Source organism: Phacochoerus africanus, chromosome 11 (genome assembly GCF_016906955.1).
Source record: "Phacochoerus africanus isolate WHEZ1 chromosome 11, ROS_Pafr_v1, whole genome shotgun sequence".
NCBI lineage: Eukaryota > Metazoa > Chordata > Mammalia > Artiodactyla > Suidae > Phacochoerus > Phacochoerus africanus.
In genome coordinates, this window is record NC_062554.1 from 85,808,121 (window position 1) to 85,835,790 (window position 27,670).

The 27,670-nt window shown below is 36.5% G+C and overlaps 1 protein-coding gene across 1 annotated transcript in view; it reads left to right on the top strand.

Annotated features, from left to right (window-relative positions):
* Window positions 1-234: 234 nt before the first annotated feature.
* Window positions 235-27,670, top strand: part of AHR (aryl hydrocarbon receptor) — a 45,288-nt gene continuing 17,852 nt past the window's right edge. The window contains exons 1-3 of the mRNA XM_047752434.1: window positions 235-933; window positions 12,263-12,450; window positions 27,464-27,567. Coding sequence (XP_047608390.1) covers window positions 869-933; window positions 12,263-12,450; window positions 27,464-27,567 — 357 coding nt within the window. The 5' untranslated portion in view covers window positions 235-868. The remainder of the gene's footprint in view (window positions 934-12,262; window positions 12,451-27,463; window positions 27,568-27,670) is intronic.

Genomic DNA, 27,670 nt, shown 5'->3' on the forward strand with positions numbered 1-27,670 from the left:
TTTGGCTACAAGTAATTTGTTGTCAAGTATCTTTCTGAGTATCTTTCTGAGTTGGAAGTGTGTCCACATAGCCCTTACCTTGACCTCAATAAGATGGCTACTGGGGGGAGTCATTACGTCTTACGTCATCACGTGTCGGGAAGGTGGTTACTAAGAGAATGTAATGAGGGCGGGGCCAAGTAGGATGGGGCGGGGCTATGAGGAGCTGGGCGGGGCTGGAGAGGGGTCGGGGGCTCTTCTGCTATTCAGCCGGTGCGAGCAGCGGCGGGAGGCAGCGCAAGGCGAGGCCACTCGACGCTAGGTGCCGAGAGGGTGTCCGCGACCACCGGCTCGGACAAGAGACAGCCGCGTAGCCAAGCGGAAGCTGGTGGTACCGGGAGCGGAGGCCGGAGCCCAAGCTCCCAGGCGGGAAGCACCCAGGATCGGGGAAGCCCCGGGAGCAGCGCGGCGGCGCCTCCCTGACCCAAGGGGCCGCAGCGACGGTCACGGGGCGCGGCGCCACAGCGCGCGACCCAGGCCGGGATTCCAAAGAGGCAGCTGAGGCTCCTCCTCCATTCAGGCCGCCTCACCTGCGGGCAGCGCCGCTCCCCCTCCGCTGGTATAGACGGCACCTGCGCCGCCTGGGTCACCGGTCTCCGCCCCTCGCCCCCCGGCGCCAGGCCCCGGCGGCGCACCTGGACGCGCGGGGCTGCGAGACCCAAGGCTCGGGGCGGGTGCGGCGTCTTTGCCACCGCCCAGGGAGCGCGCAGGTGGAGCGGGCGCGGCTGCGTGCAACCGGGCCCCGGCCGCTGCCGCCCTCCGGGTCGCCGCCGGGTCTCGAAGACCGGGCTGTCCGCGCTCGGGGAGGAGCCGCCGCCAGCCAGGCACCATGAACAGCAGCAGCGCCAACATCACCTACGCCAGTCGCAAGCGGCGGAAGCCCGTGCAGAAAACGTGAGTGTCCGGAGCGCAATCTCGAGGCGGGGTGGGAGCTCTGGTGCGCGGGTGTGGGAGGCGGCCCCACCCCGCCCCCAAATCCCCGCGGTCAGGGGATTAGGTCCCTTCCAGGCGCAGTCGGTGGAATCGAGATTTGGAGGCGGGCCGAGAGACCTGGGCTTTGGATTTTTCCGTGTTTAATTATTGCATTCAAAAAATTGCACCGCTCTCCAGCTCACACCCACCCTCTCACACCCCACTCGTTTGCTGCACTGTTCACTGTGCTGTGGTTCTATTATGTTGACAGCTCTGGTCTGCCTTGTGGGGTTGGTTGATTAGTTAACCTAAGCCTGTCTTGAAATCCCCTTTCACATTTAATATCCTCCTCGCTTAGGTTAGAGGACGGTCACCATTCTCACTCCTGGTAGGGCGAGATGCTTTAAAGAGCTAAACACGTGCTTTCTGCAAGAAGGGGGCCGAGTGCCTCTGAAGGTATTTTTTGGTCCAGTGCAGCGGGCTTTCTATTGCACTCTTATTTACTTATTTGGCAGTAAATTTGTATTGCTCAGCGTGAACATATCGGTAAAATGTGTAGAGATGGTAGCAGGTTTGAGAGAGTAGTAGACAGGATACAGGAGCGGATTTGTATTTTCAGTCACCTTTTGGGGGAGCTTTCTTATAACTTTGGAGGTGGTTCTAGGGTCTGTAAAGTAAAAGATTTGAAGCTGGAATCCTTGAAACAGACGTTTTCATTCTTAGCATCTTTCTGTAATTCCCTTTCCCCTCCACTTCCAAGTTTTGTCAATTCTGATAGATTACAAACTTGGACTTTTTGTTTGTTTTGGTGGTATATTTGTGTGAGATGGCAAATTCTTTAAAGTAATTGCTGTCAGGAAAAAAAAAAATCTGTGCTCGAGACAGATTTACTTTTGTGAGTTGGCAGTATTCATGTGTTTATTTCTCATTATTATCCCTGAGTTATTTTACTTAACATTTTTCAAAATTTCAGAGACAATTTTAAGAACACACTCATTAAACGTTTACTCAAAACAAATCAGAAGTGTGCATTTGGCTTAAAACTTAATTTAGGTCACTAGTCCAAACCAGAAAAATAATAGATTATGTTTAGTATTCAAGACCAATTTAAAAGTTTCATTATTCTGTAGTTTTAATTTCCTTTTAGAATCTCAGTGATTATAGTCCTTCAAATATAGACTTGGCATTAACAAAGGATATTTATCTATAAATAGACTGATTAAAATTTGGAAGTCTTATCCTACATGTGGCTGACATTAGGATTACTGCTGAGTCAGCAGTTTTCTATCTTGGCAGTTCTGTTGACATTGGTTTACAATACTTGCCCTTTATAGAGTGGTTTCTTATGTAAAAATTTGTCTAATTTGACAGTTAGACAAATTGTCCTTGATGGTTATTTAAAATTGAGAGGCACCACAAACACTTCATCTATGTATTTATTAATACAGTAGTACACTTGGCATAATGTATAATAGAAATGTCATGGGTTTTACATACATGAACAGAAAACCTGAATATCTCCCTGATGGATTTTTAAGTTATTGCATTTCAGCCAGTGTTACAAAAGGATCCAGATGACTTTTTAAAAAAAAAAAACAACCAAGTGTTTTAATTTTGTTTTCATTGTCAATTTTAACATTTTTTGACTTTTCATTAACATCGTATTGAAGAATTTTCCTTTAAGCATATTACTGTACATTTTCTTTCATATATGTAAGATGCACCTTTTATTATTTTATCTTAACATTTTAATATATTTTCTAAGACTTCAGTACATTTGCATTTAATAATCTTATGTAATATAGTACAAGCGAAGCATTTCCACATTCACCCTTGTTTTATTTTAGTGTAAATGTTTATCAGATCTTTATTGAGCATCATGCATTGCCTCTAATCATATAAATGCCTTAAAATTTCACTACATTGCTCCATAAGAAAAGCCTAGTGCTAGCATTTACAGAATCACATGAAATTGTTTATATAGTTTCTACTTTAGTGAAAAATGGTTAACTTAAAATGCACTTAATCAAAGTTCAATTTAAGAAGGGAGCCATAAATCCAATATCGAGGTTTTTTAGATAAATTACTAGTTTGTAGCTAATAGGCTCTATAGTATGTTGCCACATTGTCAGAAAATTTCATCTTGTTTGAGCTGAAAATGTTATTGAGATTTAACTTTGACCCCTTAAATGAGCCATTATGTTTTACTTAAAGAGAAAATATGTTGCAGCATTATTATACGAGTGTTAATAAAGTGGTCATTTAAATATACAATTCTATTAAATTTAGAATCAAGTAGGTGACAGTTTTAACCTGAAGCTCTTCCCCTCTCAATTGAATTTACTACCCTGGATAAACTCCCCCTAGTGGCAGAATCCAACATTAACATTATCTCGATGTGAAGTACATCTTAAATGTGTTAAATATAATCCCACTAAAGTATCTTGTACATAGTATATGCTCAATAAATGTTTTCTTTCTTTTTGGAGTAATGAAAGTTAGAAAATGAGAGGATCTGAAGCAACCTTGCATCCAATACATGTTCCTAAAGCAAATTTCAAAGATACCTTTAGGAATAAATTCTACGTAAACTTTCCTTAAAATAACACTGCTCAAAAAATATTAAATTTACTTACAAATATTTTTTCTTAAATCTTGTTCTCATTTTATTTTCTTTGGAGATGAAAGCCTTTTGGCTCATTTTTAAAATAAATTTGTCTCATGGAGATAGGTTAAAAACCCACTATTTAATAGAATCTGGGTTTTTTCACCCTGATGTAAAAACTTTGGATGTATTTTTTATTTTTCAACTTTTATCAATACGTAAAAAGTTTTACTGGTACTTCAATTTACCATACATCTATAAAATTAGTACCGAATGTTGGTAAATATTAGGTGCTGAGTAAATTAAACCTACACTTAATAATTATATCAGCAGTAATTGGTGATGCAGCCATCCATCATGAATGTCAGAATTAGAAGTAACTTCTTAGCCTCAGTTGATCCTTTTTACTTTGTTCACACAAAGTAGCCTTAATATAAAAGCATTGTCTTCCTTGCTGTTGGCTGTATTACTGTTCATTCTGCTTAAACCTAATGAACCTCAGGTATATAATATCTACTTGGTTGAATAAAATTTTGTAATATCTTACTGAAAATGTTTGATATATAAATGTATTTTGATACCATTTCCTGAATAGCTTCTAAAATAAAAGGACAGGTCTTTTCAGTTACATAATTTTCTCCACTGTTGTTTACCTTTCAGATAGCTTTGTTCAGATAGTTTGTTTTTAGTGACTATAGAGGCTCTTCCATATTGGAACTATGAAAGTGTTCAGTTATTGGTAACATTTATCAAAAATAAATGTTGAAAAGAGGAAACAGTGAGATATAAATTGAAAAAGTACTAGATCTAAACTAAACATCAGGTCTAGTTTCCTTGCTTCTATAGATCTGGGCCAGTGATTGACCAATAAGGCAGGACAGTGAAAACTACCATTCTCACAACTAAAATTTGCAGAAGAAAAGTGCTAATGATATAGGTGAAACAGAAACATAAATTCTATTCTTTAAATAATTTTAGTTTACATGATCATAGAGTAATCAGTTCTCCTGTGAGACAGTAAGAGGCAGTATATGATTATGTTCTCAATTATGGATAATGAAATGTGCTACTCCACTGGTGAATAAACTTACACAGTACATGCCTATTGATGCATATAATTTAGACAGTTACTTAAAAATTAGTACCATGCAAATCTTTAGCAACAGTACCTTTCTACTTCCACACTTGTTTTATGATTGGTTTTTCTTTTTGCGTTCTGGTTTAGTGTATCCAAAAGCTGCTGTTTGCTGGCACTTGCGACACAGCATGCACAGTGCTTTACAGACATTTTATTTCATCTTATAATAGTAGTATGAAAAAGTATCATTATTTTAGTTTTACAGCTAGGAACCGGAGATTCACATCTCTAAGGTAGTAACTGAAAAGGCTAAGTTTGAATATTGGATTTCAGGTCATTTGGCTCCAAAGCTTATGTTCTTAGCAACTTCATGATACTGTCCTGGTGAATAAGTTCAGTGATGCATAGGTTATATCCATATACTAAGAATTTCCTTAGCGCCCACTGTTTCTTCTCAAATAGTGTTCCGAAATAAACTTATTTTCCCATATATGATTTGTGGTTGCTTATCTCCATACTTGCAATCATGCCCTTTCTTACTAGTCTTTCCTCCTATTTTCATTCATTCACTACTACCTCCCCTCCTTTAAAACTTTGTTTTCAATGGCTGCATAGTACTACTCCCTTCCATTAATGTCCCGCTATTTTGAGGAGGAAATTCTTTTATTTCCAACCTTTAAATATTTTAGCTAGTACTTCAGAGAATACCCATGAGATATGTGCATTTCTATGCAAATTTTTAGTTCATTCCTTGGGAAAAATTCCTGTAAGTGGAAGTCTGAGGTGCAAAGGTATGGCTAATCTTAAGGTTGAGCCAAATAATGTGCCTTGAAACATACTCTCAGATGACTCTATTAATAGTCTATGGGAGGAATTCCCATTGTGGCGCAGCAGAAACGAATCTACCTAGGAACTGTAAAGTTGTAGGTTCCATCCCTGGCCTCGCTTAGTAGGTTAAGGATCTGACATTGCCATGAGCTGTGGTTTAGGTCGCAGATGCGGCTCGGATCTGGTGTTGCTGTGGCTCTGACATAGGCTGGCAGCAACAGCTCTGATTAGACCCCTAGCCTGGGAACCTCCATATGCTGAGGGTGCGGCTCTGAAAGGACAAAAGACAAAAACAAACAAACAAAATAGTCTATGGGAATGCCTATGCCCTTGCATTTTTGCTTTAAAAATATTGTCAGCTTCATATGCAAAAAAAAAAAAAAGGTGGTGTAGGTAATTGAACTTCTCTTTTGGAATTATGCATGTGGAATAATGGTTGAGTATGTTTGCAGATTTTTCTACTTGAGGTTTCTTTTACATACAGACTTCCTTGGTCTTAAATGTTCAGTTTGCTCCTTTACCTTATTTTCAGTGAAATGCTGTTTTGGAAGATATTCATATTAAATAACATATGTACATTAAAAAGTCAGGAGTATGTGTATAATGTTAAATGTAGTCTACCAGGTACTATATGTTGATGTTTTATGATAATAGGTATGGTTATTAGTGCTGTTTTTTCACTCCTTCATCTTCCTAGTTTTAGAATTTATAATTTTATCACAGTTTTGGATTAAATTCACTTACAGTGTTTCATAATTTTTTAATGAAACATTGTTTCCTGTAAATATTGTTTCCTGATGAGTTAAGTAACATACTGTGATTATATTTTCCTTCCTGATCACCATTGTTGGTGATTTGGATTTTTACCTGTTTTTCATCTTCATGTTATTTATATGTGTGCTTAGCTATCTTTTAGGTTTATCCAAGACAGATTTTGTGTTTCTATCTTTGTTTTCTTGTTGGGTATGATTTTATGAAAGAGAAGGGTATTTGCAGAAAGTCACTTACTCTGCCATCATGAAACTGGAAGCTATTCACCTGTCTTTAAGACCTGATTTAGATGCCACATCTCCATGATATCTTCTCCCATTACTCTACCTGCACATATGCCCCTACTTTCCTGAACTCTACAGTATCACCCTTATGGCACCTGCATTATTGAACAACACATTATGTTTGATTTTTTGCCTTGTTACAGAATGAATCTCCTCCTAGTAAGAAAGATAAGCTCTTTAGAGATGATTCTGTCTTTCATTTTGTCTTTGTAGCAACCAGAGCTTCCTATTACCAAGCACATAGTAGGTACTTGAGAATATTTACCAATTTAAGGATTGGCTGCCTTTTAAAATTTTTAATGTTTTAGTGATTTTGGTATGGTAGATGTATTCTACGTGGGTTCTGATGGAAATACACACACACAAAAATGTGTGAATTCAAAAAAAGAAGAGAGAAAAGGAAACATCTGTAATAATTTGTTTTGAAGATTGTTGAAGTAACAGTGATTTTTAGGGCATATTTCATGTTCCACATTTTCATTGTTAAAATCTTGCGCTAAGGATTATATGCTATTTATACCTCATCACTGCTCCTTAAGTACAGCAAAAGAGGGAAAGGTAAACAGTGGTTAGAGTGGCAGTAGAAGAGTTACTGGAGAATTCTGACTCATTACAAGGGACTTCTAGCCAGAATTCTCTCAGGTTTTTGTAGACATTTTTTTTTTGCCTCATGTAGGGAAGTAAAATATCTGGCTGTATTCAGCTGAACAATGAAATTCAACTTTATTCGTATCACAGATCACCACTCCAATATCACTTTAAGCTTGTAGTTTATGATTATAAACATTCAACCTTTATATTCAGAGATAAATAGGTATGTGCTGAAGCTGTGGAGAGGAAATGAAGAATGAATGGGTGTAAGAATTGGGGTTAATTGGATGTAGGTGGTATGTTAGATTTATTGAAGAATATTTTAATTTCCTGGCTGTTGGAGTAAGAATCATACCACCACAGTAGATGCAGAGAAGGGGTGCCCAAGTTCCGAAAAATATGAACGTGAGGACAGCCAGAAACAGGGGCTAGAAATAAACAAGCTATTGGTAAGTAGTCTGAAGCAGTGAGAATAGATTAAATCACCCAAAGTAGAAAGCTGATAGAGCAAACTTAGTACTGTGATAGGTAATTTCTATTAGACAATGTCACCTTAACCTCATAGGATTATTGGAACTATTCCTTTGCAAGTCGTTTTGAGGTTTTATGGTAAATGTTGTATAAAAAATGTAAACTTTACAGTTATAGTAATTGATGATTAAACTAGGTTATTATATTGTTCACTTTTCTTTCAAACGTTGGGCACAAGTGACGAGCCAAACAGAAATTTTAGCCTGGGATGTTTAAAAGGCTTTAAAGATATCACACAAACTGGCCTTGGTCTTGCCATTGGGCCTGTTACCACCAGTATTTAAGACATGCAGGGCTTCTAAAACGGAAGCGTGGCATGCAGTCAGCTAAAGTTTTGATTTCACAACAATTTTGATTTACAGGTTGGGACAAGATATTTGAGGTTAAGGTTTAAGAAATAGTAAATTGCTCCTTGGGCTGATCAACATCTATAGTCTCTCTCTTTCTGATGTCTGAACTTGACAAATCCCAAATCCTATCTTATGGGGGGACATTTCATTATATTTCAGATGTAATCTTTTATTTAAATAGATGGCAGATCTGCTTCCTTAGCACAGTAGGCACCACATCAGTCTCATAATAGATGGCAGTACGGCTTGGCATAGGTTTAAAGACAGCACAAAAGGAAAAGCACTAGCATAAGTCAGGGCAGGTTGTAAGTGATGTAGAATTACTTTCTATTTTTGAGTATTTGGTGCATCTTTAATATGTGCGGATAAGTAAGAAGTATTTTCACAGAATAGTTCTGAGTAGTTCTCACAAAATCGGTGAAAAGGTATGTCACATCTATTTCCTCAGCTTTAACGACAGTGAATTTGAAATGCCAAGTCCAGTGGATCCTTCTCAGCCCTGACCTTATTTAATTCCTTTGTTCATTTGACTTTGTTCTGTGATCTCCGAAATAGTCTCTGCTTATCCTTTTCATGTCTTGCCTGTCATTCCTCCTCCATCCTCTTTGCCCTCGCCCTTTCCTCAACCTTAAGTATAAATATAACCTTAAACCTTAAATATAAATGAGGTCTGTCGTCAAGTCTCTTTTCTCTCTGTTTGGCATACCTCCCATTAGGAAAAATCCTTGTTACCCTACGTTACAGATCCCAGTCATTTGCAACCTCTCCCTTACTTCCTCTGCCTAGGAAGTGAGCAAGTAGTTCAGTTCAGTGACATTTGAGTCTGACTATGTCCCACGCTGTGTGGCAGGCACAAAGTGCTGTGTTTAAAAATTTCAAGTCAGGGCTTACTTCTTATCCCTACTATCACTCCTTTTGGTCAGGCTCCGAACATTTCTTTCCTGGATACTTCTAGTCAGCAAACATTCCTGGAGAGTCTACTCAGTATCAAGTACCATGCTGAGCACTGGGGGTACAAGATGACTAACTTTACATAGTAATAAGAGCAACAAACAAGTATATGCAGCATAGGTTACATAACACTTGACTTAGGAAATTGGATCTCACACTAAATATTCCGTAATGTGCATAATTATACATTAGAGCTGTGGCCAGTTTTGTATTGTGTAAAGACGTAGTCTCATCTAGGATAGGGTTGAATGCTGCAAAGAGCCAGCACAAGATGGGCAGCATATCACATGGAGAAATACCTCTAAACCTCTTTCTTCTGCTGTTATTGTCATTTCTTTCTGTGTCATAGTTGCTTGTCTTGCGTCAGCATTTGTGTTATTCTCTTCTCCCCAGTGTTGTATAGTCATTGCTGGAAAGCTACCAAGAGTGCAATAGTGGATTTAATTTTCAATTATGGGAAATGCTATCTCCACAGAATATTCCTTAATGGAACGGTTGTTTAAGACTTTTGCATAAAAAGTATGAAGTAGTAGTATGGCAGGAGTCCATTGGGAGTAGGTCGGGGAAGACTTTGCAGATGTGATCTAATTGAGCAGTACCTCGAAGCTGGTGAGACAGAGCAAGGGGATTCTGTGGAGTCACGAAAGGAATAGGGAGGGGCCATAGAAAGATCAGATGAGTCTGGTTCTCTAGGTTCGGGAACATGGTCTGCATGGAGCTACTGAAAAACTTGAATCAGAGGAGTGACAGATTTATATTTCAGAAAGAAGTGCTGGCTTCAGTGCCATGTGCCCTGCGTTACATCCTCTCCATCACCAGAGTCAGCTTGTTGAAACACAAGACTGGTCATATAGGAGTTCCTGTCATGGCTCAGAGGTTAACGAACCTGACTAGTATCCATGAGGATGCAGGTTCAATCTCTGGCCTTGTTCAGTGGGTTAAGGATCCAGCGTTGCTGTGAGCTGTGGTGTAGGTCACAGACATGGCTTGGAGCTGGCATTGCTGTGGCTGTGCCGGTGGCTTCAGCTCTGATTCAACCCCTAGCCTGGGGACCTCCATATGCTGCAGGTATGGCCCTAAAAAGACCAAAAAAAAAAAAAAGACTAGTTATCTAAAACCTGGCTGAAAACGTTAAGATGACTCCCAGATACCAAAGGTCAGTTCGATACCATTTCTGAGGGGGCACTTGCGATTTCCTCTTTCATGGACTTTTTTTCATCAGATACCCACAAGGCTCATTCCTCCCCTGTTCATGTCTGTTGATGTTGAGATGTTCATGAAACATCACATCAGAGACCTTCCCTGGCTGTCTGTCAAAACCAGCACCCATCACTCCGTACTTCCTTATCTTGGTTTATTTTTCTTCTTAACACTTACCAGCTTGGAAAGTTATGTGCTTGTTCATTTATGTATTTATGTATCCTCCCATCGGGATGTAAGCCTCAGAAGAACAGGAGCTTCAGTACGTTTTGTTCACTACTCAGTGTCTCAGTGTTCTGTGCTTGGCACATGGTGTGTGTGGGGAGGTCACTATCTGTTGAAGGAATGTGGCCCTGGCCAACTCCCTCCTTGTCTCTCTTGCAGCTGGTGCTTCACAATTCAAAGGCCCTGTGCCAGGTCACCATTCCTCACCATTCTGCCTCCTGCAGTCCTGTTCATCTTACAGAACCCAGCTCCATCTCTTCTAGCAGTTGTTCATTGTACTTAGCTCCTATAACACATTTTGAATATGTAGAAGAATGATTTCCTAAACTGCTAGGACATGATAATTGCAAATAAATATTTAACAGATGATGAGTCAGAGGAAAATTATTCAATGAGGTAGACATGTATTAGAGATAAAAGTTGAAATTCAGTTGATTAATTGGAGAAATGCAGTAATTAGGTGCGACTTGAATTTGATTATACATGTAATATGATTAGGGAAAAGAGCTAGATAAATAGTTACCAATTTCTATTAAGTATGCAATTATTTAAATAGTCTGGAGAAAGTATCTAGTGGAAAGTATGCCACTTTACCAATTTATTACTCTTATTTTTTTGCAGGAATAACATGAGGTATAATAGAAAAAATAGAAACAGACAAGTTCTGAAGAAATTACTGGTTAGGGACAGTAAAAAAATGTGTTAAATTTTCACATTACTTTCTATAATTTCTTTGTATAAAGCATTACTTCTTCATGTTGGTTCATAACATTAAAAGCATAAATTATCTAGAAATGTTTTGATTGAATCAACTTAATAGCATTATACTCAAGCCAGTTTCTACTTTTTAAGATACTGTAATTTAATTTGAATTGTCACAGATGTGTTTGTCTTCTCAATAAAACTGGAGGAAAAAAGTCTTTGTCAAAAGAATTCTCTGAATAATTATTTTTCTGGCAAATGGGAGGGTGTAGCAACATGATCTAAAAATTATGTTGTTTGGTTTTTAATATCCTCTCTATTTATATTCACTTTAATGAATTTCTGTTATGAAATCCTGGCTAAAGCCTTTGTAATGAAGTTCAATTTCTTATTTCTGAACTCAAGTTCTACTCCTAACCATAAGTATCTTTTCACTCAGATGAAAATTGTGCTGAATGTTGGGATTATATTGAATTTTTTAATTGAGTCACAAACTATGATAACTAATAATTAAGTCAGATTACCCACCAGTTACAAAAGCAAAATTTATCATTAATCACAGTTAGCCTCTAAGATTTGTCACCCAACAAATATCAGTAACTAAAGTCAAATATTTTCTTGCCTTAATGTTGGATTTGCCCATTAGATAGCTGGAGGACCTGGCAGAGGGGCTGGACCAGGTTTGAGATGTTTTCACTGACAGGATGAAAGTATTAAATATTGGAAGCTAAGCATCATGAAGATAAGTTTTTATTTAGGGTTGCTCCTATTTATAGCAAAAGTGACTTTGCCAAGATGATTCTTGTGGAAGATAGCAAAGGAAGCTTAATTTTCACATAACTTCTTGCAGTTTTCTTTTTTCCCCTGTAACAATGGCTGTGAGAGGTGGAAAATCCTAGTAGATTTTTTCATGGAAATCATATACCATAAATATGTAAGGTGTATAAGATGTACTCAGCATTTTCCTGTGATGGGTTCATAAGTTTTTAATAAAACATTTTGAAGGAGTTTACCCATTCCTTTGTTTTTCTTAATTAAGGTATACAAGGGGCATTTTGAAAGGATTTATATGAACTTGAAGTAGATTTTAGATGTTTGTTTTGTTAAAAAAATATTCGAGGAGATTTTATAATTCAATAGAAATTTTTGCTTTATAGATTTTAATGCATTTTATGGTGCTTTGTTTGTTTTTCAGTGTCAAGCCAATCCCAGCTGAAGGAATCAAGTCAAATCCTTCAAAGCGGCATAGAGACCGACTTAATACAGAATTGGACCGCTTGGCCAGCCTGTTGCCTTTTCCACAAGATGTTATTAATAAGCTGGACAAACTCTCAGTTCTTAGGCTCAGTGTCAGTTATCTAAGAGCCAAGAGCTTCTTTGATGGTAAGACAGAAGGGTTTAATTTTTCTGTAATCACTTACAAAATATTTAGGTTGAATATGGCTGTTTCTGTTTCTCTGTTGAAAACTGCAAAAAAAAAAAAAATCATAATGTGAAAAGTTTTGCCTGTTGCTGTATGGTAAAACTTAAATAGCAAAGCCAAAACTTTAATGTTTCTAAAAATCAGTTTTCCAGATTGATTTATCAGATGCTGCCACTTAAGTGATATGTAGTGTCATCTTTTGACAGTCATAACACTCAATTAAGTGTGACACTTTTCCAGTACTTCTCTTTCCAACTCATTTTTTTGAAGTCTTTTAACTACTAAGCTATATTTTACTGGGTTTCATTCAGTATGTTTCATATATACATCATTTTTATTTATCCTTTCAAAATGATCTATACTTATACTGTGTTATATTAACTGTGTTTTGCTCCAGGAAAATGTAGTTTAAATTTTTTTTTCCCCACTGGAGAAATTAGAGTCAGTAGAATTGGATTTCAGTCTCCATTGTGCTGCTGACAAGCTATCTGTCTTGAGCCTCTTAGCATCCCTGTACCTCAGTTTACTCAGCTGTAAAGTTAGGGATTTGAATTAAGTGATATTTACCTTCTAATCACCTGGTATTTCAGAATCATAAAATATTATAAATGGAAGTTTTTGTTTGACAGTGATGTTTCATTGTGTCTTCTCATATAAAAACAATTCTGTTTCTCCTTTTGTCTGTTTATATGTCAGAAATATAATTTTTAGGAACTGTTGAGTATTTTCAATATATCATGTTATTTTACAAACAGATAGTAAAGCATTGACAATAAAATCTCAGTGGCTTATGCCACTGCTGCTTCAAGTCTAACATGCTCACAAATCACGTAGGGCTCCTGATGAGATGAAATCTTACTTAGTCGGTTTCAGCGTAGCATAGATTTTGCACTTCTCACTCGCTGTCAGATGATGCTGATACTGCTGCCCTTGACACATTTACAGATACTTGAGTTTGCAGTTTGTGTTTAAAATATTGCAAAACACTTATTTCCCTTTGGGTTTATGTTTGGATGGTTTGCTATGTTTAGTCTGGGCATCTTTTTATTTGTTGGTTTGTTTGCTTGCTGTATGTTCTTCATTTTGGATAAAAGCTATAATTTAACCATTGTGATCTGGGCAGTATACACTGATTTGAGGATAGTAATTTTAGGGAAAATTATTATTATTCGGAGATTCATAGTAGACACTTAAATTTTCTCTATTCTGTCTATAAAAATTCTTCAAATTTTCAATTTTCATGTATACCAGACTCCTCATCTTTGAGGTGGGTTGTGTGATGCTCAGTGGTGTGTGTGTGTGTGTGTGTGTGTCTGTGTGTGTCTGTGTCTGTGTGTTTCAGTTATATAGTCATTTTTGTGATAAAGCTGGAACTAGAACCTGGTTTCCAGATTTCCTATATGACTTTTGCTGACCATATCTCAATTATTTCTCTTTTCTAGGAACCATTTATATAGAAGAATCGTAAGGACTTTTTCCTAGATTTGTGATTCTCAAAGTGTAGTCCCCAGACAAGCAGCATTCATGTCACATAGGCATTTGTTAGAAATGTCAGATCTTAGGCCAGCCTAGACCAACAAAATCAAACTCTGGTGCTTTGTCAAGTTTGGGAGCCCCCACCATAGACCGTAACCTCAAGGTCACTCCCAGCTTCTTAGGATGCAGTCCTGATGTTCAGTATTTATTTACATGCTGTGCTGACTGTTTGACCTTGGGGTGGGGGGAGGTGCTTCCATAACATGTAAGATGTGGCCTCTGCCCTTAAAGGGTTTCTAGTCTAGAAGTCAGGGAGGCATGGTAAAGATGTATTGACATAAGTCATTTTGCCTTTTCATTTCCTGCTCCTTAATAATGGGAAACCAAATTATTATATATTAAAAAGAAAAAAAAATGTACATGTTGTTCCCTGCTTATTTTTATTTTTATGTATTTATTTTTTTAATTTTTATTTTTTTATTTATTTATTTTTTATCTTTTTGCTATTTCTTTGGGCCGCTTCCGTGGCATATGGAGGTTCCCAGGCTAGGGGTCGAATAGGATCTGTAGCCACCGGCCTACGCCAGAGCCACCGCAACGCAGGATCCGAGCCGCATCTGCAACCTACACCACAGCTCACGGCAACGCCGGATCGTTAACCCACTGAGCAAGGGCAGGGACCGAACCCGCAACCTCATGGTTCCTAGTCGGACTCGTCAACCACTGCGCCACGGCGGGAACTCCCTGTTCCCTGTTTAGAGGCAGTGGAGCAGAACTGAGGCTGCTTGGAGAGTGCTGTTTAAATACTAACATACTTTCTGCTCTTTAGGTGTCTGTGTGTGTGTGTGTGTGTGTGTGTGTGTGTGTATACCATTATATTTAATATAAAAAGCTATATATGTATATTTCTATGATTAGTTTTGTATCCTGTTCAATACCTTGAGTAAAAGTGATTCCAAAGTCTAATTGATAAAGAATGCCGTAGTTTAGCAGGGCTCATTATGGAGTTCTTACATGTTAAGTATTTTCTTAGCTCTTTATCAGGGAGTTTATTTTTTATTCTGGTTTAGTGTATTTGACAGTAGAATCTTATTACTCTATTTGTGTCATTCCTTCATTGATTATATTATCTTAAATTTTAGATCATTTGAATTACTGGTCTTTAGTGTACATCACTGTGCATCAGAAAAACCTGAAAAACTTATTTTAAAATACGCATAAAAGGCATACGCTTTTTATGCTGATTCTGTGTAGGTTTAAGCAGAACCCAGGAATCTGTATTTTTATAAGCATCCTAGATCAGTCTAAGGCAGTGAATTAGCCTAGTTTTGATTATGCTCTGAATTACTTAAAATTCTTTTTCTTTGCCTTTAGGAAGACATTTCCAAATGTAAAAAATTTTAGAAAGACTATAAATGTGTTTGCTAGGGTTTCAGTGGAGTGTGTACTCAAAACAGTTTCATAGGGGTTGTTCGGTACAGCAACAGATTTTGATGGAAGGTGAGGGAAATAATCAGTGAATAAGATCCCCAGTGTTCTAGGAAGGCAGTGCAGTATTTTGAAAGAACACAGAGAATAAAATTTTCAAGTAATCCTTATGACCTGAACAAATACTAAATGCAAACAAGAAAACTTGAATCAATCAGACAGTGATCAGGATTTTTGAGTGCTGTTAAAACCACTCTCCCACTATTAGAGAAAGAGTATAGCGCAGGGAAGGGAAGCTCTAAGTGAATAACAGGATGCAAACAGGGGGTGTGTGAATTCCTGCGGAAAGAACAATATAAACGAGTAATCATACAATCTTGTTAGAAAGGAAACTCAAGTTTTACTGTAACAATAGATATTTTTCCAAGAAAATACATCTATTTATTGCGAGTTTAAATAATCCACCTTGGATGGGATCTTCTTAAATTTTGGAGACATGGCTATGCTTCTATGACTGTCTGAAAAGCAACACAAGTTTTAAGTACAACATTAATCTTTATACATTTCTAATTAATCAAAACATTCTAAAGTATAACTTTGAAACACTTGAATCAGACTCAGTCCTTATGGTAAAGTTGGAAGCCATTTCTTTGATACTATTAAATTGAAATGATTTTAAAATTTTTTATTATAGTTGATTTACAGTGCTCTGTCAATTTCTGCTATACAGAAAGGCAATCCAGTAAAAATTTCATAATTCAAGACTACGCTTTATTCTAAATACTGTGCACTGTGCTGAATTCATGAAGAAGAGAAAGGGGAAAAAAGGCTTCTGCCCTCTAATAGCTCAAGGTCAGGTGTCTCAGAAACTATGAATTATACAGTATGTGAGATCCTTTAAAAATGTGCACATTAAATATTTATAATGCAGCATTTAGGGGGCATTTTCAAGGGAGGGAAAAGGACTGGAAGTTTTGCTATTTATTAGTTTTAGTTTCAAATGAAGGAGTAACTGAGGGAATCTTTGAATGTTTCATCCACGAAAACTCTTGAACTGTATGGATACCAGACAGTAAAGCTCAGAGAATTGTTTTGCAGTTTGTACTCTCTCCTTATTTTACAGATGATGAAGTAATCATTATAAAATTTTCGTTTTCATAATGTAATGCTTTATTGTTTGATGCGAATGTGTCATATGTTGCCTCTTTTGCTCCTTGAGAATATTGTGTTTACTGCTGCACCTTAAACAGTGAACAATGCTTGTCCCAGAATAAGCGTGCAGAAAATGTTTACTAACGCAGTTGTACCAACAAATATGGTAAACAATGTAAAATTCTTATTGAAGTAGTATTTTTCTATTTCCAGATAATCTTTCTGTTTTTAGCCAATTATTGTTTCTATTATTTTATTTTCTGTTTCTAAATATACAGATGCAAGGAATGTTTGTTTTTAGGAATTATAGCAGTAAGAAATTTTTTTAGAGTCTTTACTAGATTGATTGGCTGGCTCATACAGTGAAACATGTAGAAGTATTTAAGGATTCAATCTTTCTTGAAGATCTTTTTTGTATAACTGTCCATTTCTGCGTGCTTTCAGTGCTGTCCCTTTGTTTTTTCTCCATCCTCTTTGCTCCTTTGCCTCCACTTGGTGTCTTTCATCTTGATCCTGGGCCACTGGTCATTTTCTTCTTTGCTGGATATTCCTGTTGTATTTCCCAGCAGTCTGGCAATCTGGATGTATCTTTAATCTCTTTGTCAGTGTAAATGGGATGTACAGATAGTACTCTGGACTTAAAGGGGAAAAAAATCACTCCCTTTATTAATTTGAAAGATTAAAAATTTCAGATGATGATACTTTTTGATTTCTGTGCAATGGACATGTTTAGACATGTTGAAGGATTAATAACAACAATATCTTAATAGATGAAATGATAGAAGCTATTTAGGTTCTCTTCAGTTTCATCAGTAACATGGCTCTCCTATGTTACCTTCTGTTCTTCCCTGCTTCACTTTTTAAAGACTTTTCTAAATTATGTTTCTTTGAAGTATTTCTTTTTTTTTTGTCTTTTGTCTTTTTGTTGTTGCTGTTGTTGTTGTTGTTGCTATTTCTTGGGCCGCTCCCGCGGCATATGGAGGTTCCCAGGCTAGGGGTCTAATCGGAGCTGTAGCCACCGGCCTACGCCAGAGCCACAGCAACACGGGATCCGAGCCGCGTCTGCAACCTACACCACAGCTCACGGCAATGCCGGATCATCAACCCACTGAGCAAGGGCAGGGACCGAACCCGCAACCTCATGGTTCCTAGTCAGATTCGTTAACCACTGCGCCACGACGGGAACTCCCTGAAGTATTTCTATAGTCTTTTCTATTTTTAGAAAACAAAATTTAAAAATTCAAAATTGCTATTTTCTGATGTTGGTAATTAAATATAATAAAGTGCAATTTTTGCCTCTCTATAGATTAAATCAAAGTAGAGGGGAGCCTGAAGACAGTTAAGTGACCTAGGCGAGCTATGAAGTGGCAAGTTGGTGTGGACTTAGTCTTGCAGATAAAGACTGAAAGCCTAAAGTGTTTAACATCATGTTCACACTTTTCCACCAAATTTCAGCATGTTAAAATTAAACCATCCTTTTATAATTAAAAAAAAAAGTAGAACATGAAAGGACCCAAGTCCAAGACAAGTTGTAAACACAAATATCATGTTACCTCTGAGATGGAAAATATTGAATAAATAATGACTATGACCAGTAATAGTTTGTTAAGGGAGACTTAGACATGGGTGGTTATATCCCGCCTTTGAAATTGGTTGATATGACAGGATTTTTGCTCCTCTATTGTGTCTCTTAATCCAGGATCAAACAGTAGACATTAAGCTTGTTAACCAACCTGAATCAGTATAGTAATGTTTTATCCTTAGGAAGAGTAATTTCAACAGGTAAAAATTTGAGTTAGATTTCATTATCATTTTTTAAAAAACATTCATCATCATGTGTTTAAATTACTGTATTTTTTGACAGCAGTCCCCAAAATTGGTGAAAATGACTGACTAATCCACATTCTCTGTTGAGACACAAGTATCTGAGGAAAAAAGACAAAGAATCTTTTTCTGTGAGATAATAGTAAGGGTAAAGGATATTAGTATTTTGTTAATTCAGTAAAATATTCGGAGTAGTTATTATACCTTAAAATGTAGTCATTAACTGTGAATCTTTTACTCATTATATATCATGAATTATTCTTTATGATATCCTTATAATTGAGATGTACAAATTTAATTTGTGGAAAGGAAAACTTAAAACACCAAAAAGGCGATTTTGTCTGGGTTCCATTAATCCTGACAGAAGTGAGCTTGGGGATCTGAGTTTCTAATGCCAGAGTCCTGCATTTGCAACTGTAATAGGAAATAGTTTTTGGTTATTTAAGAAACTAGATAATGTAGGAGCAATAAGTCGTGAATCACTATACATGCTTAAAATAATCACCGTTTTAATTAAAGAGTGTAAATATTTTACATACTGAAATATTTAAATTCACAAGCTCTAAAGGTGCAGTGAGAGTAGAGGAGGACAACAGTTAACTTACTTTATGTGTTCATGTAATATTCACCCTCATTTGTTTACCGTGGACCTTTGTTGATTTTATTTTAAATTAAAAATCATATGTTCTCTTTTCTTGCTTTTATAGATACTTTCATTTCTAGTTCACTAGGATTTCAGAAGAGAGATATTGTGTTTATTCATCTTCAGCTTGTGTTTCTCTAGATTTTAGTCCTGTTTTGGTATCTGTATAAGCAGAATATTATCTTGAAAAACAAATATATATTTATGCATGTATATATGCGAGGAATGAGTTTGAACAAGCAGTAAGAATGAATTAAATAAGAAGCCCTTTCAAGAGTTGATGCTTTATAAAGTTTATATACGTGCTTTTACTTTCCCAGGATTTGTATACTAATTTTATCTACTTTTTTTCAGAAATTACTGTATGCCAAATAATTTACAAAAGCTTCAGTATCACAAAAAATGTGATTTCTTAATTGTAGAAATGTCCACAGTAGATTTGTTTGCCTAAAAGATCAGCACATTTGAAATCATCAAATAGTGTTGTTTCATTAACCCAAGGTGTTAATCCATTTTAGATTGTAATTTAGAATTTAGAATTCATGTTTGAAAACATGAAACTAGTTCATGATGCTTTCTATAACTAAAACTAAACTTTAGAGATTCTTTTAAATTTTAATTTATGGTCTTAATATAACCAAATCTATGCAAAGTGAAACATGAATGAATAAAAAGAATGGAAGAACATTCTTTATTGAGTCAAAGTGCAGTGGTATTCAAATCCAGGCTCTTACATTTGATAACATGACCTCTTTGAATTAGGAATCCCTCTTTTCCTCCAATGTTCTCATGTACATTATAAGAGTCATTAAATTCCATGAATGAATGAATGAACACATAAGTAAATAAATGAAAAAATAATTTTATATTTTATGTGATACTTTCATGAGCGATTTTTACTTTGACAGTATTTTTAAAAAATACAGTGAAGGAGTTCCCATCGTGGCGCAGTGGTTAACGAATCCAACTAAGAACCATGAGGTTGCGGGTTCAGTCCCTGCCCTTGCTCAGTGGGTTAACGATCCGGCATTGCCGTGAGCTGTGGCGTAGGTTGCAGATGCAGCTCGGATCCCGAGTTGCTGTGGCTCTGGTGTAGGCCTGTGGCTAAGGCTCCGATTCGACCCCTAGCCTGGGAACCTCCATATGCCGCGGGAGCGGCCCAAAGAAATAGCAAAAAGACAAAAAAAAAAAAAACAGTGAAAAATACGTATCAGAGATTCAAACTAAACCTATACTCACTATATCCTTTATTATATGTTTTCCTTCTTTCTTGTCTCTTTTAAATTTACTGCCTTAATGGGTTTTCTCTTTGATCAGTACCTAGTGTTATATGACTATAGGATTCTTGATCCTTAATTGCTTGGCCATGAACAATTCTAGTTGGTCACAGATTTATGGCTTTGCTTTTTTTTTTTCCCCCCAAGGAAGATTATCATTGGGGGAATATTAAAGCCAGCCAGCTTTCAGCAATTTTCTCCCCCCCCCAAATACAGATTTTAAATGTCTATAGTTAAATTGTTTGTTTTTTTTGCTGAGGTTTTGTTGATCTGGGAAATAGAGATATATAACATCTGCCATGTCATTCTGTTGTAGAAGCTATGTTCACATATTATATAAATAACTTGAGAGTCTGCAATGAAACATAGTTACATTACCACTAATCATTTTTATTTAGTGTTTATATTTATGTGTTATTTTTAATGGTTTAAATTTTTTAATCCTATTCTTATGTATTCGTGACCTTGATCAACCATTTTTAATCAGTAGCTCAAATTAATTTATTCATAGCGGGAGATTTAGATTTTGAAGTCATCGTAATGTCCTTGGAATAGTATTTTAAATCAGGAAAGTAAATAAAATATTCCTGGGGAAAGCATATAGAATAAGAGGGAAAATACCAAAGATGAAATGTTTTAAGGATGGGTAGAGATAGAGGAGAGCAAATCTCTGAGTGTGTGTGTGTGTGTAATATGAAAATGTATTGAGGCAATAATGAGTTTGCTTAAAGATGACTTCATTTGGTGTTTCAAGTTATTGAATTAGAGGGTGAATGAGAAAATTTCACATGAAAGTGTAAACGTAAATGAAGTTAAAGTCCGTACAGAAAAATAATAATACTTCAGGAGGTAATTCCTGGTTCTTGGTTGTCCACTGATGACACAAAGCCATTCAGGTGTCAGCAGTGTAAATTGAGAAGAGAGACCAGCATTCAAATTGGATCAACTTAATGACCCTAAAATTGTCTGTATTGAATTCTTCTGGTTTCTTCTAGTCTTAAATTTGCCCACATAATGTGGGAGTGCCTTTCTGGTCAGTTTTACAGAGTATTCTGTTGTCCACTGGATTTTTGATGGTGTCTGGTTTCCAGTGTCTATAATCTCTAAGTGATGGAGGCAGCTTCCCTCTCTGTCCTGGCCCAGTAGGGGGAGATTGTGTTAGTGACGAGAGCACCAGCAAGCAGGAGACTTGGAGGCTAGTTCAGTTAACTAACCCATGGCCTTAGGTAAGACCTTTATTCCACAGTCTTCTCAGCACACAGGATAAGAATCCTTGCATGCCTGATGCATTAAGTTTGTAGTGGATTTATCCTGAAAAACATAAGAGATTTGTGAGCCAGATTTTAAAATTAGGCTTGTATTCAGTTGAACCTTGAACACCATGAGGGTTAGTCGAACGTTGGTATATAACATAGTCTGCTCTCCTTATCCATCGTTCCTCCATATACAAAACTCCACATCTGTGGATTCAACCAGCTATGGATCATGTAGTACTGTAGTATTTATTGACAAAAACCTTCATATATAAGTGGACCTGCCCAGTTCAAACCTTGTGTTGCTCACAGGTCAGCAGTACATAATAGAATTTTTTGTTATTGCCCTGTCTGTTTTCATTTTTATAGAATTGAGTTAGAGTTACCTCCTGAAGATATTCGTATTAATAATGAACTCTTTAAGCAGAGGAATGATAATTTTAGAAAATATGAGGGAATGAATGAGTTCCAGAATATTTGTAAGTTATTTCCTTAATCCAGATTTTCTAAGTCACTAGTTCTCAAAATATGGTACCTGGGGACTTGATAGTAATGGAGACAGTGGTGCTCCATCCTAGACCTACAGAATCAGAAATTCTACAGGGTGGGGGTTCAGCAATGTGTTTCAGTAACCCCCTAGATGATTCTCATGTCTGAAGGTTTGAGAATCATTGTTCTGATTGATTAAATTCTGCTACTTAGAATGGAATTTTAATTCCATTCTTGTTTACGAGGAGGAAACAAAATGCAACTCATTCCCCACCGAAAACGTGAATTCATTGCTCTAGTTGGTTTCATTAATCCAGGTGACCTCACATTACAGTTACAGTAGAATTGCATATAACTAAACATAAAACTGGATAAAAATGTGAGTAACATCTTTGGAAGTTTGTTTCCATTCAGTTGAGAGTAAGAATAGATCTAACTTTGAAGAACTTTTTTTAACTTTAGAATGATTTTTTTTTCTTTTTTAGATATGCTAAAAAGAAGTAATCACCAGTTTTGCAGTCTTCATTCTAAAGATCTAAACTAACATTTGCATTTTAAAAATTGAATTCACTTTTTTTCTGCCTTGGTGATTAAAAACATCTAGACAGAAAAAAAATCTATGAATAATATCAGAAAGCAATGAACTGTGTGTGTCTAATCTTTGTCTCCTAGAAACTTAGAATATAATACAGTTTTTTAAAACTTCCATTTCTTCCTTCTTTTCTTCGAGGGGACAATGTTTCATGTAACCAGCAGACAGACAAACTTCATGTTACTAAGAGGAAATATCTGTCTTTTTCCTCAAATTGTCTAGAAGAAAATCTCTTTAGGTAAACTTATATATAAGATATACTTATATAAAACTTGGGAATTATTTGTAAGTATTCATCCATACTAGACTTGGAATAGCCTCCTTATATTCAAGAAATACTACATTATGTAACCCTTTCTAAATGATAAAAGTTTATGAAGTCTCTTGAATTTTATACTTAAGTGATAGCTTAGTTCTCTCTTATGCTTATGTCATTATAGGGATGGGTCCTGCCAGATGTAATAAAGGGATTGGTAAATATTATTATAGAGTAAATTTAATTTAAACCAACAATTAGAGGTTAAAAAGACTTATTTTTTTTCCTGGCAAGATACTTACCATTTCCTCTTTCTGTTTAAATGCACACTGTAGTGACAAGATACAGAATATAGCTTACCACATGCCAATATTTGTTCTCCATGAATTTCTCTCTTGAACAATTCAGGTCATGTTTTTTCAAGGGGAAATATGTGGCTCGTAGGGGAAAATGGGAATATGAGCTTAGATATATAAGGAAGGAAAGTGCCGTATTAGGAACTATGGCTATGGTTAAATGCATGTGGGAATAAGACTTGATAAAGTCTTAAATCAAGCTGTAATATATTTATACTCTGAATTCCACAATCACTTACATTCTTGTATAATTGCTTTCTTAATCTCTCAAAGAGGAAACAGTTAAAATATTTTGATGTTTTATTATCTTAATATTCCACTGAATGCTCAAAGTCAGATGCTTCCACCTTGAAAGGTGTTTTGTCCTTGCAGATGGGGGAAAATTTTAACAAATGTCTGTTCAGTACAACAAATGCTTCCCAAGTAGTAGAACTGGCTCATGACTTTGCTTCAGATATTATGTTTTGTTTTTATGAATTTCCATGTATTTCATTCCAGTGGTACAATGATTAAAGTGTCTTTTGCATCTGATTATGCATATACTTTGTGTAACAATTTACAAGTTTGAAGTACCTTCAGACCTATGATGTATGGTCATCACAGCAGTACTCTTAGCCACTCATTAATGCTCCCTGTTTAGAGATGAGAAAATACTCCATTATCACTAGAGTGTAACTTTTAACCAACTTTTCTTCACGGTTTGAGGGTATGTAAACTCGGCATATAGCCCATTATCTCTGGCCTCGACTGCGGCTATAGAATCAGGCATTATCCAGGTACTCTACGTGTTATGTCAGCCCTCACAAGGACATATCTCTGGAGGTATCATTATCTGGATTTAAAGATGAGGAAACTAAAAGTCACAGGTAGTTATCATGGGGGAGACATCTGGGAGGTGGTTAATAATAGCTCAGACACTTAGGATCAGGCGACCTGGGTTCTTATTGAGGTTCTGCCACTTAAAGCTAGAACCTTGGGGAAGTTTCTTAACCTCCCTAAGTCTCAGTTTCCTAATACAGTGAAAGGACGATAATGCCAATCTCATAGAAACATTATGCAGATTAAATAAGATGTAATAACATGCAAACTGCTTGGTATACAGTGTGGACTCTAAGTATCACTGATTATTACTAAGGAAATTATTTAAGGCCACTCAGCTGGTAGGATGTCATTTCCCTCATTTTATTACTCTTCTGTTGCTTTCTAATCAGGGCAAGAAATGTTACACATGAAAGTGAATAGTATTAAAGTATCTTCTAGTAATTTTAATAAGGGAGAGGTGGTAGGTTTGAGATTAAGAAGTAGAGTAAAAACTTCATGGAAGGGCAAAATTACATTATTTGGGTCAAGTGGCTATGATATAAATTTTCTAAACAGTATTTTTCACATAAGACGGGTACCCTTCTTGGACCCATAATTGCACAATATTTACTTAAATTCTTAACTGATTATTAACCTTAAACATGGAGAGCAACAGAAATACTCATTTATTTTTAGAAGAACCCTCTACTGATCCTTCCCCAAAATGCACTTACCACTTTTCTTACTTTAAGCAGTAGTTATACACATTAAATATTGTCCCTCCAACATTTAGAATTGTAAGCATTGTTTGAAAAAATTTATTTTTTCTCTTTAAAGAATTAAATTTCCTCTAATACTTTATTTAAGCCCCATCTGATACTTAATATTTTTGACAGTCTTTTCTAGTTTTTAATTTCCATAGTTTATATAAGCTCTATTTAAAGGCAGAGTCTATGTCTAATTACATTGGCTAATATCCCTAGTACAGGGTAGAAACAAATAGTAAATTACGTACATGAATGCCCTCTTTCATTTCTTCTTAAGCTTCTCAGGATTCCAGTAACTCTTGTAGGAACTGACATCAATGCCATTGCTTAAAAGTTAATTTTATGAGTTCCCTGGTGGCTCAGTGGATTCAGGATCTCGCATCGTCATTGCTGTGGCTCAGATTTGAGCCCTGACATGGGAACTTATGCATGCCTCAGACACAGCCAAGAAAAAAAGTTAATTTTAAAAAATCTGTAAGAAAATTCATATATATATATATATGTATTTTGTCCTTTTGCCATTTTCTTGGGCCACTCCCACTGCATATGGAGGTTCCCAGGCTAGGGGTCAAATCGGAGCTGTAGCCTCCAGCCTACACCACAGCCACAGCAACACGGGATCTGAGCTGCATCTGCCACCTACACCATAGCTCACGGCAATGCTGGATCCTTAACCCGCTGAACAAGGCCAGGGATCAAACCCGTAACCTCATGGTTCCTAGTCGGATTCATTAACTACTGAGCCATGACGGGAACTCCAAAAATTTGTATATTTTTAATTTAACACTTAATATCTATCCATTTTAAGGATGAATTGCTTCTTTCATAATGTCAGCATCTGGGTTTTCTTGTTTTCTTTTTAATAGTAAATCTTACTGATATTTGGAGTGAATCTTAAATTGTGCCCCATGTTGGCACTTTTGGAAAAGTAGTAGAATGTAGTTAACCCTGACATTATGAAGTTTTAATGCATTCAAGTAAATTAATACACCAGAGAGTAAGCAATAGCAGAACTTACAGGGTAGAAAAGACCTCTCTGTCTTTTACCTTTCAACAAGAAAAGATTAAGCCTTTCCTCTGGTATTGGTTAACTGTTAGATAAGTTCATTTACCTCAGACTATTTTTTGGCCTAAGGAAATCTGTTCTGTGGCCTTTTAGAATTGTTATATTCAGAGGCCAGGCCTTTGGCCTTTTCCTTCAAAGAGATATGTTTCAAGTTATGCAAAGGCAAAAACTTGGCATAAGATTGCAGAGTGACACATGAACTGATGATTTACCAGAAAATACATTTAAAACATGAAAATGTTTTATTTGTGAAGCTTTGCTCAAAATGAGAGAAAATCTGGTTATTAATAAATCTCCAGTTTATAACTGAGCCAAATTATCCTTTGCCCAAAAATCTAGTAAGAAATCTTGAATGTCAAAGTTGTTTTTTCTTAATGGTTTCTCTTATTTAAATATCATAGGTTGACAAAAAAGATCAGAAAAATAGGTATTGCAACAGTGTCTAAAAGTTTATACTTTATAACAGAGCAACCCATAAGCTCTGGGAAATACTGCTAATAATTAAAACTACCTCACATGTATTGTAATTATCCTGCACAACAGCCCTGCAGGGTGGTCTCTTGTTTTTTTTTTTTTCAATTGTCATTTCACATTTCAGGGGATGGACTCAAAAAGCTTACACATTTAGTAAATGGCAGAGCTGAGATTGGTACTCAAGTACCAATGTCCACGTGTTTTATCTGAGAAAATACTGGAAAGTGCTGCTGAAAATGCTAAATAGGTAAATGATAACTATTATTATATCTCTTTAGCTGTGCTGCCCCCCAGACTGTAAGTACACACACAGTGAGGGAGAGAGTTGGGAAACTGGGGAGGTCTAGCCTTACAGCATGATGCCTCCAACAGTAAGCTTCCCACTGGGCCACCAGACTCCCCTTTAAGTAGGTAAGCCATAGGCAGTTAGAGAATGTTAGTGAAAGAGAAGCCGCTTGACAAGATGTAAGACCTGGGAATACACATAAAAATACATGTGCACATCTTTTTTGTGGATGACTTTAAAATAGTCTAGTGGGACAAAAAAATATAGACTTGAACAAGAGGGATCCACATCACAAAGATGTTAATTCTTCATGAACTGATATATAAATTTTATACAAACTTAATAACAATACTAACAGTTTTTTACCCTAGGACTAGACCAGAGGAATCTTAAACTTAATGGACATGTATTTCTTAATTAGGAATTTGGTTGATTCATTCTCCTCGCTACCACTAGTTCCCAGATGTTAAGATAAATGTATAGAAAAAATATTTTCATAGGTTAGGTTCTGAGGAACCTTATTTTCCTAGATAGACAAGAATCTGAGAAGTGTTTATAACGGTGTCATGCAATTCTTTGAAACCTCCTACAGACTCTTAAAAAATAATTTTGGATGAATTCACTGTATGATTTTCGCATAAGACTCTGACAGGTAACATTGGAAACCACCCTTTGGCAAAGGATTATGTACTTAGTCATTGTAGTACCAGTAGACTAGTATTGCAAATTGTTTGATGTATAGAGGGTTTTTTTTTAATTATTATCATAGCTCTTTGAAATTACTTATTTTAAAAACTATCTACTATAGCATTGTTTGTCCCCTTTTTCCATAGTTTCATTAAAGTCCTCACCAGCTGACAGAAATGGAGTCCAGGACAACTGTAGAACAAAATTCAGAGAAGGCCTGAATTTGCAGGAAGGCGAGTTCTTGCTACAGGTAAAATATAGTAAATATAGTTCCTCATCATTACAACAATTCTAAATGGAAAATAAATTGTCAGCCTTTTATGTATTTCCAGTTTATTTAGGATTCGCCCAGA